This window comes from Balaenoptera borealis (assembly GCF_965194805.1).
Source record: "Balaenoptera borealis genome assembly, chromosome: 14".
In the NCBI taxonomy this organism is placed as follows: Eukaryota; Metazoa; Chordata; class Mammalia; order Artiodactyla; family Balaenopteridae; genus Balaenoptera; species Balaenoptera borealis.
Window position 1 is genome coordinate 76,008,141 of NC_138875.1, and position 13,464 is coordinate 76,021,604.

The window sequence follows — 13,464 nt, forward strand, 5'->3', positions numbered from 1 at the left end:
TAAATTATTTGAATCAAGAGAACATAATAAACCAGCCAAAATGTCAAAACTGTTTAAAATGTTATGCTCCCTGATTTATCTATACATATATACATATACATACAGATATATATATTTATATATAAAACTTTCAGGTACGTATGAGATCACTTGTAAGTGCCATATTTTATAGTTCTTAAAAAGAGATGAAAATAAACAAAGGCACAAAAAGACTGACAGGAGCACGTGGATAACACATTATGAGAGTGTCACAAGTATGGTAGCCACTGTGCAATGACATAAAAATCTATGAAATGAGCGACCTAATATTACCTCGCACAAAAATATAAGCCACATGGTGAAATCTGACGTCATAATACACAGAAATTTAGCCATTTAAGCTGTGCTTTACGCACTGGGTAGAAAGCATCGTTAGAATAAAGCTTGGTGTTTACCTGTACCTTCAATGTCTCTCCCTGCAAGGAGTTGTCACTGTCATCATTCTCATCAGGTTTAATCAAAACAGTGTTACTGAGAAGGTGGTTCTGAACTGCCATCAGATAGCGCAGGCAGGAGGATGCAGCCTTTAATACAAATAAGGGCATTTAAATGACCTAAACCCTACTGAAAGAAGGGCTCACGTAATCCTCATGTTTTTTAAAGATTTTGACAAGGGAAGCAAAAGAGAAAGTACAGAAAACAGATCAAGTTAGTTTCTCAGGTGACTTATTTCCACATGGCTTTTGATACATAATTTGACACATTAACCATAACTTTCTGCCTTCTGCTACATATTTCTCACTAATCACTCCGATACTTGAATTTTTGCCTCTTAATAATTCTTCCTACCACTCTTCCCCTCACATGCATCTCCATGAGAGAAGACTCTACCCAAACCCTTAAAAGAATCTTTTATTTCTTATCAGTCTCTGTAAAACACTTATGGTTTAGAAAACAATGCTAATTTAAAAAGTAATAGAAGGGAAATCCCCAGTATTTTAAACACAATGAAAACATCCAAATTCAGTCTAACAATTTATTGCATCAAGACATTTAAGCAGGAGGAATAAAGTCTTTGGAGAAAGTCCTTGAAGTGGATTTGTCTAGTTCTACATTTCTAAGACAAGCACAGTCATTCATTGACTTTCATCAATTAAGTCTGTCCTTGCAAAGTATAAGTATGTGTGTACACACACACTTCAATACAGTAAAATGAAAACAGGGAAACTTGATATAATTTTGCTTTCATTAAACACATTTTTACTTACAGGCACAGTTGAAAGGAGTTTTTGAAAATCATCTTTAGAGACAGTTTGGCACTTGGTGATTAAGATACAGGATTCTCGTACAACAATCTTCAGAATGTAGTGTAAAAGTTCGTCATTTAGTCTTTAAAATGCAGGAAAAATGTAACAATAAGATACTAATGGTTTAATAATAAAAGGATAAAATTTATACAATGGGTACAAGATGACAAATAGAAGATACAAAATTCACTGGTTCTCTAAGTAAATCATCTTACTCAGTAATGATTCTAACAACTAGGTATATTATCTAAATCAAATTTACGGAAACACAATGGTACTTAAGCACCTAGTTCAAGAATTTTATAAATAGCAGAGACACACCTTCTTCCCCTCTCCAGCTCGAACCACACCTTCACCCTCTCTCACAGACCAGCAATTTGATGACACCCTCCACCAAGATTTCTTAAATAAGCTCCACCTGTTATTTCTGCTAAGTACCCGTCTTCCAGGCTCAAGTTATTTTACTCATTAAACTGAAATGTGCTATTATCATTTCTTAGGGCAACTGTGGGATTTATTATCTTTCAACTGATCCGCAGTTTAGACTGGACACACCAATTATCATATAAGATATTATAGGAGACTGAAGTTGATCAAACACATTTAACTGTAAGTTAATTACTGAGAAAAACACATAGAAAAGGCTAGCAGTGAATAACATAACATAACATCACCTGTAATGATCATCCTCCTCACTGCCAAATCGGTTGTTTTGAAGCTGTTCAGCTAAATTGGTTAGGATCACATCCCGTAGCTGGGAGAGGCCGCTGTTTCTCTCTCCTAACACAGAACAAAGTTCCATAAACTACCTTGATAATTACATTTAGAAAACTGATGTTCTTTTTAAAAAGTTTTTAAACGAGCAGACTGTCGACAATCTAGGGGCACCAGGCATAAGTACTTACACAAACAACAGCAGCAAAAACTACATCACAACCAATCAGACTTTCTTTAACCAGTACATCCTGATTTAGGCGTAGTAACTGTCTTGATATTTCAGGAAGTGTAATTTCTAATTCCTCAAACTAATGTTGCTTATAAATGCAGAGTGTCTTTAACATGGTGAATTTTGTCGTTGTCATTGAGTCTAACTTTAAAAGTTGGATTTTAATGTGTGGGGAAAAAACTGGCTTAGAAATCCCAAGAACTCATTATCTTTAACGTTCATTAAACATCTACAGTCAGGTACATTATGCTACACAGTGGGGATAGAAAGAGGTTTATAAAGCTTGACAATACATAGAACATGGTTTCTGCTTTCAATCTAGTTTAAGTGTTGGCATATGTGCATTTTAAAAATAACACTGAGATCAAGCCTCAGTAATTTTAAGAAAACTGAAATCATATCAAGCATTTTTTCCAACCACAACACTATGAGATTAGAAATCAATTACAGGAAAAAAACTGTAGAAAACACAAACACACGAGGCTAAACAATCCGCTACTAAATAACCAAGAGATCACTGAAGAAATCAAAGAGGAAATCAAAAAATACATAGAAACAAATGACAACAAAAACATGAGGACCCAAAACTTATGCGATGCAGCAAAAGCAGTCCTAAGAGGGAAGTTTATAAAATAATGTTGACGAACAGAAATGAAGAAAAAAAATTTTAAATTCAGTCATTTCCTTAGGGACAAAAAAGGATGTTTTTTCAAGGGTAATTAAAGGATAATTCTCACCTTCTGTTAAGACCAGCTTAAGTAAGTTATTGATTTCAGTTTCACCTGGGTACAAGATATTTAAACCAGAGCTGAAATGACAGAAAAGTCGAGAAGCTTTTAAACATGTTCTAGAAAATCCAAACTCTAAATATTTAAATTTTTATTAAAAGATGCCAGTTTGAGTACAGTTTCACCACTAAGAAAGCAACTGAAACTAAATTCACTGTTGTGATATAGTCCAATGACCTCCCTGATAAACAGTATCCCTCTCCTTCTCCTATTTGTGAATTACCAAAATGATAACTTATCTGAGGCTAGATGCAGAACTGGTTAAAGAGAATTGAGCTATAAAAAGTCAATGTATGGAAATCCAAAAAAGAGGGGAGATATGTATACGTATAGCTGATTCACTTTGCTGTACAGTAGAAACTAACCCAACATTGTAAAGCAACTATACCCCAATAAAAATTAATTAAAAAAAAAAAGTCAATGTAGTCAAACCAGCTGTATGCAGAATGTGCCAAAAAATCATTTGGGAAGTCAGTGGCAGAGCAAAGACTAGAATCCAGGTCTAGGTCTATCTGCTGCCAAAGCCTGTTTCTTAACCACCTTGCCACACTTTGACCCAAATGAAAGAACATCCACTTGCAAACCACCAAAATATCTATTTAAAGGGATTTTTTTCTGTGTCTGTTTTAAGATCCGAAAGTGAGATGAGGAGTGTATGTAAACGGACAGCTTGAGTCCTCTGGGAGTGGGGTCACAAACTTCTCTCCAGTTAAATTATCCTCTACACGTGAGGTCCCGACTATGGGATGGGGTAAGAGACATCCAGGCTACCAGTCTGAAGGGAAAGTTACAACGCAGTGCAGGAGAAGCCTTCTGCAGAGAGCACTGAGAAAATCAGGTGCTGATTACCTGATGGCAAGGCAGACTTCCTTCTGAATTTCAGGGCAAATTTGATCTTTTGGTGCCATCAACAACTGCCAAAGAAGCAACCCCGACCGTCGAATGATGTCTCGATTCCTTTCAGTTTGTGGGCTGAAGAAAAATTTAAACACCACCTACAGAAACATAAGGGGTATATCTGAAAATGCTAATTCTACTGGGGATAAAATTATCCCTATGAAGAAAGAACACGCTAGTTATTCTTTTTTTTTTCCACGCTAGTTATTCTTATGAATAAATACCCAAGTGGATTTTTAACCACAATCGCTTCTATTGTGTAATGGTATAATTATAGTAAATACTTTACATATATTAATTGCAATGAGCTATCAATACATATAGCAATACTCCATTAACTGCAGTGCTATGAATATGATGATAATTCTAATTACAGGATTAGAATGTGGTAAGATGCAAAACAGGAATGTTATTACATTTTTCTTCTGGTAGAAATTAGCTGACTGGGCTTCCCTGGTGGCACAGTGGATAAGAATCCGCCTGCCAATGCAGGAGACACAGGTTCGATCCCTGGTCCGGGAAGATCCCACATGCTGTGGAGCAACTAAGCCCGTGAACCACAACTACTGAGCCTGCGCTCTAGAGCCTGCGAGCCATAACTACTGAAGCCCGCACACTTAGAGCCCGTGCACCACAATGAAGAGAAGCCCCCACTCGCCTCAACTAGAGAAAGCCCGCGCGCAGCAACTAAGACCCAACGCAGACAAAAATAAATAAATTTATAAATTTATAAAAAAAAAAAAGAAAGAAATTAGCTGACTGAAGCCAAGGTTTGTGTTTCTTTTTCTCTATTTTATTTATCTCAAAACAGTGTATTTACCTGAAAGACAACGAGAATGCAGCGTATGATACAGGTGTCTCCATTAACCATGGCCTTCTCCATAATGTCACAAATACTGCTAAGATGGTGTGCTTCAATTGGATGCTGCTTGCCCAAGACACTTGTGATTGGAAGATTGGGGTTGGTAGCAAGAAGATTGAGTTGGTGTATGCACATCGCACCAACGTGGTGCAATAATTGGTTTATAACCTCATTCGTGGTTATAGCCTCTTCTAGAAGATGAAAAGGAAAGTCAGTGAGGAAAGACATCTCTGGGTGGCCACCAAGGAACATACCTCTGACTTGCAAAAGGTGCATGCCCACCAGAAGAGACTATCTTGGTTCCAATCTCTCCCACTACTGCTGGAGAACCTTTTTCCCTGCCACAGAATGCTGGGGTGAAAACACTTGGGAATTTCCATTTTTTTAAAGAGCATAAGTAGCTACCACTTCTTGAGTCCTTTCTATATGCTAGACAATGGGCTGAATGCTTTACATGCTTTACCTTACAATATCATTATCAACTTAGACTATTTTAACCCTGTTTTGTAGAGGAGTGACTCAAGAATTAGAGAGGTTCAGCAACTTGCCCTAGGTCACACAGCTACTAAATGGTAGAGCTGGGATTTGAATTCAGGCCATCTCAGCTCAGATCCCATGGTGGTAACTATTCTAGAAAAATCTCTTCATCTTCTATGGCTCCTCTCGGGTAAAACCCACCACCCTCCCCAGCCGAGAAATATCTCCTCCCATGGAACCTCAAACATTTTGATCTCATTTAGTCACCACAGCCTAGACAGACATCAGTTCAACCTTGGTTAAAGAGAATTGACAAGCATCCTCTTATATAATAATAAATGCCTCATGATAGTTACAGACATTCAGGGAATGGAGGTGAAAATAATCTAAACAGGCAAAGTACAGGAAAAAAAGATTGCTTTTTTCCTTAAACCAGCTGAAATGAACTGCATAAAAGAAACAAGAAAATAGGTAACCTTGGAGAGGTTGGGTGGGGTAACCTTAGAGCTGCAAAAGGACTGTGGGCACCGTTAGCTATGAGGAAAGGACTCAAGGAAAACCTATCGGAAGGTAAACCTTGCCAAAACTAAACTTTTCAATTGCATATTAACCCTAAGGCCTGGCTGGGTCCCCCTCTCTTCTGTGCCTTTATGAGTCCTTGATCTTACAACAACAGAATTCAGGTTAGTATTGTTCATCTTCACCAAACACTTTTTGAAAGGTAGCTTTGGGATCTACCCAAATAACTGAGGTCTTTAAATGTCATTCTGAGTTAGATGGGAAGCCAGTGGAGGTGTCTGAGCAGAAGAGTGACAGATCTGACTATGTAGATTGTAAAAGACTCTGGCTGCTGTGTGGAGATAAGCCTAAGCAGGGTGGAGGAGGGCGACTGCAGGGGAAGTAGGAAGACCAGTGAGGGGGCTACTATGATAATCCGGGTGAAGATGATGGCCTAGACTAGAGTTGTAGCAGCAGAGATAGAGGGAAATGGTTAGACTTGGAATACATCTTGAAGATGGGAGCTGACAGGATTTGCTGATGTCCATTTGGATGTGGGGTATTAGAGAAAGAAAGTCAAAGATAACCGTAATTTTTTGGTCTGAGCATATGAAAGAATAGTGATCCACATACTGGAATATGGAGGACTCGGTAGGTATAGATTTGTAGGGGGGAGATACAGGGAGTTTGTTTTTGACATGTTAAGTTGAAGATGTTAGATATCCAAGTGGAGACGAATACATAGATTGGAGTTGAGGCAAGAGGCTTGGAGATAATAATTAGGGAGTCACAATATATAAATTTCTTCTTTTTTGCTGTTTTACAAGATACAATTTACACATACCATGAAGTTCACCCATTCTAAGTGCACAAAACAATGTTTTTTAGTAAATTTATACAAATACCAAAATCAAGAGTGAAAGCAGAGAAATTACTACTGACCTTATAAAAATTAAACTAATTATAATACTAGGAGCAACTTTATGCCAACAAATAAGAAAACTTAGATAAAATGCACAAATTTCTAGAAAGACACAACTACCAAGATGAACACAAGAAGAAACAGAAAATCTAATAGATAATTCCAGAGTCTCAAAGTATCACCTCCTCCAAAATATAAATTACTGTGGTAATTAACATATGTCTCTGATGTTTTTCCTTCCAGGAGGTGGAGCTTAGTTCCCCTTCCCATGAGTGTGGGCTTAATGTCTTGCTTCTAACAAACTGAATATGGAGGGGGAAGAAGCTTTCTTCACTCTGCAGTGAAGAAAGCTGGCATTTAAACCAAGTGATCAATTTTAATATCACTAGTAATAAGTCATGTTGCTATCATGTACCCTGTGATATGATGTAATGAGAAAAGCACTTCACCTCTGTGGTATTCTTCCCCCAAATCTATAACCCCAGTTTTAAAGGAGAAAACAACAGATGACCCCAAACTGAGGGAAATTCTACAAAATATCTGACCAGTGTTCCTTAAAAGTGTCTTCTTCTATTCTTCAGATAGAATAACTCTATCCATCTATATCCAAGTTTGCTGATTATTTCTCCCACCATCTCAAATCTGCTATAGAGCTACTCCAGTGATTTTTTCTCTTCAGTCATTGAACTTTTCAAATCCAGAATTTCCAACTGGTTCTTCGTCTTTTTCTTCTTCTTTAAATAAGTTCTGTGTTGAAATTCTCTGTTTAATCATGGTCATCATACTTTTCTTTAATCTTTTAAACATGGTTTCCTTTAGTTCTTTGAATTTATTTCTAAAGGTTGCTTTGAAGTCTTCATCTGCTAAGTCTAATATCTGAGTTTTGCCTGCAGTGTTTAGCTACTGATTTCTCCACTCACTTTGTTTTCTTAAATTCTTATTTCTATTTTCGTTTTTACTTTCTTTCATTTGTTTATTTTTATTATTCTCATTTTTATTTTTAAGCCTGCCTTCCTAGTGGTTACCTCATCTGAGTCGAAGGTTGTGCTCAAACACCCTGAGCCAGTAATACTTCCACCCTGATGGAGCCACGTTTTCTGGGGGAAGCACATCAAAGTTTAGGCAGTTTTAAACTATTCCATGGTTTTCACCTTCTGTGGGCCCTCTCAAATCTCTGCATGTGTATGCAGGCTCATTTTCAGGCAGGCTTGTGTGAACAGCTTGGGCCTTCTCTGGCTTCTTCTATGCAGATGTTTGGGGAGCTTACGAAGGCCCTTTGTAGCTTTCTCACTACCCACATCTCACTAGTAAATTTCTGGCTAGTTTGCTGGTTCGATGCTTGCCCTAACCAGGACCACAACCTCAGGCTAGCTAAGCCACTGGTTGTCTCTGTTTGTTTGCCACCAGGACCACTACTGTTACTGACATTGCTGCTGTGTGTGAGTTTTTTTCCATGCTCTGCTCCAAATCAGTCAGCCCCTTCTGGCAGCCAAGCTGCTGGCTTCCATGATCTGCCCCACCCTGATGGAATTACTGCACTGACCGAGCTTAAGGTAGGAGACAGGAGTGTCCGCAGCTAAGAACATCACAGACTTCTACTGTTCTTAGCCAAAGTTCAGTGGGTTTTTTTTATGAATACCGCGTCTCAATTTGGTATATGCCTTTGGTCAACTTCCAGAGCCTAGAAATAGTTAATTTTTTTTTAGTTGGCATTTTAATTTTATAGAAATAGTTATTTTTGGTAATTCAGTCCATTTTATCATTGCTTTATCAGGAGAGGATTTGCTGAGCTACTCACTACACCATATATACCACTATAGTTGACTTTGAAGTCAAAAGATTTTACGTTAATATTAACTTATATTAAGAATCTTAATATTAAGAAATATAAAGGTCCTTTACCAGATAGTCTATCAAAATTGTAAGTTTGTGTATAAGTAAGTTGTTATTAATGCAAAACATTATAACAGCATATATAATCCCACGCCAAGTACAAATAAGGAACGAACTTCTGTCCCAAAGTTCTGACAATTTCAGAAGGGACATAACAATTTTCCTTTAAAAAAGTCTGTGGACCACCTCAAAAGCTCTATTTATTTACACACTTATTTACTTAATCATAAACCCATCAGATAATAAGAATTCTAGGTTTCTAAATTCAAAGAGGGAAGGCTGTTGACACATTTTGCTGCTTGGGCTATGTTCCCACTTACTAATGCTGCTGTACTCTCTCCTATTTCATGGGGGGAAAATCTCTTCCTGTAGGACTATGAGTGCACCTCACCTTTGGGCTCAGTGATGATATGGCTGACTCCAAGTCTCTGACAGACGTAATGGAAGGCCTGATTCCCAGGATTACACCATTGATCGATGTAGTCATTCGAGCATGTCCATAGCATGTTGTTCACTGTATCGTAACAGGCACCTGCAAAAAGAACATCCTTTATTCAACTATCATACCATCGACTGCTTGATACATACTTCTCATAAGCAGTGCTAAAGAATGAAAGGGCAAGGATTCTCCCCAGTGCTGGCAAGCCACATCCCACATCCCCCCAATGCTGGCAAAGCATTAGATTGGGGCTCAGTAGGAAGGCAGGATTCAATGTCTACTTGGCTTAACTCATATGTGAGAATGGAATAAGTCTCATGGAATAGAAAGTTTTTAGTAACTGACTTACATGTGACCTTTTTAATTCCAAAAAGGATTTAAGTGGCTTACAGTAAAACCCAGGTACTACAAGACTAATTAACATTAACACACAGTAAAAGCCTTAGTAACTGAGCCCAAAACTTAGATATGAGCTCCTAGGTGCCAAGGCAAAGAGAAAATCCAATGCGCTAACATAATGCTCATTTTCTAACAATAAGAAGTATACTAATCCCTCAGGGGAAAGAAATCTTTTTATGGCATGAACTTTAAGAAGAATTTGTTATAGACAACATTACACAACCTAATGGACAGTATCTTCAATAGTAATTTATGCAGAAAAATTTCACATATGACAATTTCTTATATTAATCCTCACAATTAAAGAGTAGCATAAAAAAATTCTTTCAAGGAAACTAGAATACCATAGAGAATTAGCAAGATTTTTTAAGAGAAATTGCTTAAATTTTGAATTTTCCAAGGAAAATAAATGTGGGCATTTATTTCTTACCCAATCCTGGTACAAGAGCACCACGCCCCAATGAGCTTCCAGCAGCATCTATGAGATCGGCACGACTTGTGAATTGACCATCCGAAATATTATACACCAAGCTAGAAGCTAGGACTTCAGAAACAAATATTAAGCTGTTTAATAAGCCTTAAGATGATGGTTAGCTTAAACTTTAGCCTCTTAGCAAGACTTTATAAAAATCACATCTTTTTTGCTTGTCTATTGGTGGTAACAATGAGGAGACAAAAGACACACATTAAGACCACGAAAAGAAAACTGTCATAAAGCCTTTTCCAATACAGTGAACCATATTTTTGAGAGTGTTTTTTAAATGGCAACTTTCACATACAGGTTTTTTTCAAGATAGATTGTCAAAAGGGTAATTGCAAGAGGGGTTATGATTATTAACATCACAAGGTAACAATATTTACAAGAAATACTTTACATATATTTGGTGCTCAAAACAGGTTAGTGGATGTTTAGTTGCTATCCTTCCAAGCCCTGGCTCTAAAACTTGGAAACACTTCAGCCTTTTTCCCTTAACACAAGGAAGTGTAGTGATGACAAGCATGAGCTTTAGGATTCTGAATTTGAATTCCAGCTCTACCACTTCTGTGTGACCCTGGGAAATTTACTGAACCTCTCAGTTTCCCCATGTGTAAAGTGCAGATAGTAAAAGTTACCTACTTTATACAGTTATTGTGAAGATTAAATGAGTTAAAATGTATCAAGGATCCGCTTTTTTTTTTTTTTTTTTTTTCCTGAAAAGGTTTTATTGTGGCTGCTGCTTTCCTCATGGCGGCCAGGACACTCCTCAGCTCCTCTTTCTTCCTCTTGGCACAGATGTATGTCCCCACCCTTTTCTGGATGAACTTGAGGGCCTGCTTGTTCTTGGAGACCCTGGCATGCCGCTCCATGGCATGCAGCTCCTAAGGGGCAAAGCCACACACCTTTTGGATCACATCTTGCAGGGCTATGCCTCAGCTTGCTCATGTTCTTGGTCACCTGGTGGCCCTTGTTGAGGCCCACGGCCATGGGGCAGCAAGGAGCCATGGCAGCTGCTCTTCAATGGCTGCCATGGCAGAAGGGCCTAGCTGCTATTATTGATATAACTTTCTTCCCCACTTTCCAACAGAAAATTCTAGCACTGTCTCTCAAGTTCCTTTTTCTTATTCCCATCACCCTAGTAATCCAGATTCTCATCACGCCTGACTTGAGCTATAATCTAAACTGTACTCTTTGTTTCTTTTCTATTTTCTATTGTTCTGTCCTGCACACCAACAAAATGGTCTTCTCCAGATCTCTTTTTCATTGTATTTACCATGCATATGCCTTTCCCCTATGTGGCCACTTATATGAATAATAGCCATTTTTCATGACTTAAACTCAAAACTTCATGAAGTCTCTCCCCTCTACCCCACTCAACAATGACCCTTTCTTCCTCTGATTCTGCAGCACTTACATCTGCTCCCCATGGTTCAGGCAGTGATACAGCATTGTATATCATTTTCTAGTTGTTTCACACACCTGCATCGTTTCTCCCAACCAGACTATGAGATCCTCAAGGCAAGCACCACTTTTCCCACTCACTGAGTAGCCACCACAGTGACCAGTGTGGAATAGGACATAGAAGAAATTTAAGCATTTATTTATTTGTTGGTCTAAAATAGAATCACTGGGTAAGCTATATCCTCATGAAAAAAATGGCACCGTGAAGGCCTGTTTTAATCAAATGGGGCTAATTTCAGTTGAGTGGAAAAAACCATGCCAAGGATACTAAAAAAGAGTTTCAGATGATTAATGGTCAATACAAAGACAAATAACCCAATTTTAAAATGGACAAAGGATTTGAATAGATATTTCTCCAAAGAACATATACAAATGGCCAATCAGCACAAGAAAAGATGTTCAACATCATTAGTTGTTAGGGAAATGCAAATCAAACCCACAATGAGATACCACTTCATACCCACTATGGAGTACAGCTATTAAAAAAACAAAAAGAAAATAACAAATGTCAGAGAGGATGTGGAAAAATTGGAGCCGTTGCTAATGAGACTCTAAAATGGTACAGCCATTCTGGAAAACAGTTTAGCAGTCCCTCTGAAGCTTAAACATACAGGTACCACATGACCCAGAATTCTACTCCTACACATATACCCAAGAGAAATGACAACATGTCTACGCAAAAACTTGTACATGAATGTTCAGAGCAGCATTATTCAAAACAGTCAAAAAGCAGAAACCACTCAAATGTCAATGGGTTATATTCATACAATCAAGTATGATTTGGCCATAAAAAGAAATGAAGTAATGATTTGTGCTACAACATGGATGCACCTTGGAAACATTATGCTTTTAAAAAAAAAAAAAAAAAAAAAGCCAGTCACAAAAGCACATATATTGTATAATTCCATAAATTTGAAAAGTCCAGAATAGGTAAATCCATAGAGTCAGAAAGTAGATTGGTGGATGCCAGGGGCTGGGGAAAAGGGGGGATAAAGGGAGTGATTGCTAATGGGTATGGGGTATCTTTTTGGAGTGATGTAAATGTTCTAGAATTAGATTGTGGTGATTGTTGGACAACTGTGAATATATTAAAAACCACTGAACTGTATACTTTAAAGGGGTAAATTTTATGGTATGTAAGTTACAACTCAATAAAGCTGTAATTTATTTTTTTTTTAAAGAGAGTAGTAAATTTACATCATTTACCCGAGGGCTAAAGGGGGCATCCTGGTCACATGTTAGAGAAAACAGGCTGTTGAGAAAAAGTCTAAACCATTTAATTCTAAAAGCAAAAGAGAGGACTTCCCTGGTGGTGCAGTGGTTAAGACTCCGTGCTCCCAATGCAGGGGGCCCGGGTTCAATCCCCGGTCAGGGAACTAGATGCCGTATGCATGTTGCAACTAAGAATTCGCATGCCACAACTAAGGAGCTGGCGAGCTGCAACTCAGAAGCCTGCGAGCCACAACTAAGGAGCCCGCCTGCCGCAACTAAGGACCCCACGTGCCGCAACTAAGGACCCGGCGAACCACAACCAAGGAGCCCACTGGCCGCAACTAAAGATCCTGCTGGCTGCAACTAAGGAGCCAGCCAGCGGCAACTAAGGAGCCTGCAAGCTGCAACTAAGGAGCACGCCTGCTGTAACCAAGACCTGGTGCAACCAAATAAAGAAAATAAATATTTAAATAAATTAATTTTTAAAAAGTAAAGACAAAAGAGTTTTGGAGTTGTTATGAGTATCTAAATCCCAAACACGTGCAACTACTTGAAATGGCCTAAAAGTTAAGTTGATACTAGATAAATGGTTTTATTTAAGCTGCTGAGGTTAAATTTATATCTGCAGGTTAAAGTTTGGGTAAGAAATGCTTTTTTAAACATCTAAATATGAAATATAATCCTTCAATGGAATTACTGTACGTAAATTATTTTAAAAAGACAGAATATGAAATTTTGGGAAATGAAAATAAGTAAATTGATTTTAAAACATTTTAATTTTATGTGCCTAAACAAATTTTAAGGAAAAAAGGAATGTTAAAAAAAAGGTGTTACCATATATAAAAGGAATATTTTGGGTTTGTTTTTGTTTTTAGAAATACTCTAACATACTTTATTGCATATGAT

At 37.8% G+C, this 13,464-nt stretch overlaps 1 protein-coding gene and 1 pseudogene across 8 annotated transcripts in view; both read right to left on the reverse strand.

The window, feature by feature from the left end:
* Positions 1-13,464, reverse strand: part of HECTD4 (HECT domain E3 ubiquitin protein ligase 4) — a 195,166-nt gene that overhangs the window by 96,774 nt on the left and 84,928 nt on the right. For 5 of the 7 annotated variants that reach the window (XM_082353641.1, XM_082353639.1, XM_082353638.1 and 2 more), the window contains 8 exons: positions 9,838-9,951; positions 8,961-9,101; positions 4,738-4,970; positions 3,870-4,015; positions 2,970-3,040; positions 1,961-2,066; positions 1,248-1,368; positions 435-563 (listed from right to left, as the gene is read on the reverse strand). In XM_082353641.1, the coding sequence (XP_082209767.1) occupies positions 435-563; positions 1,248-1,368; positions 1,961-2,066; positions 2,970-3,040; positions 3,870-4,015; positions 4,738-4,970; positions 8,961-9,101; positions 9,838-9,951 (1,061 nt within the window). The remainder of the gene's footprint in view (positions 1-434; positions 564-1,247; positions 1,369-1,960; positions 2,067-2,969; positions 3,041-3,869; positions 4,016-4,737; positions 4,971-8,960; positions 9,102-9,837; positions 9,952-13,464) is intronic. The other 2 variants (XM_082353642.1, XM_082353640.1) reach the window with 1 other exon arrangement.
* LOC309610632 (large ribosomal subunit protein eL36 pseudogene) lies at positions 9,948-12,781 on the reverse strand (annotated as a pseudogene). The gene has a single exon. The product of its transcript is annotated as a large ribosomal subunit protein eL36 pseudogene (transcript).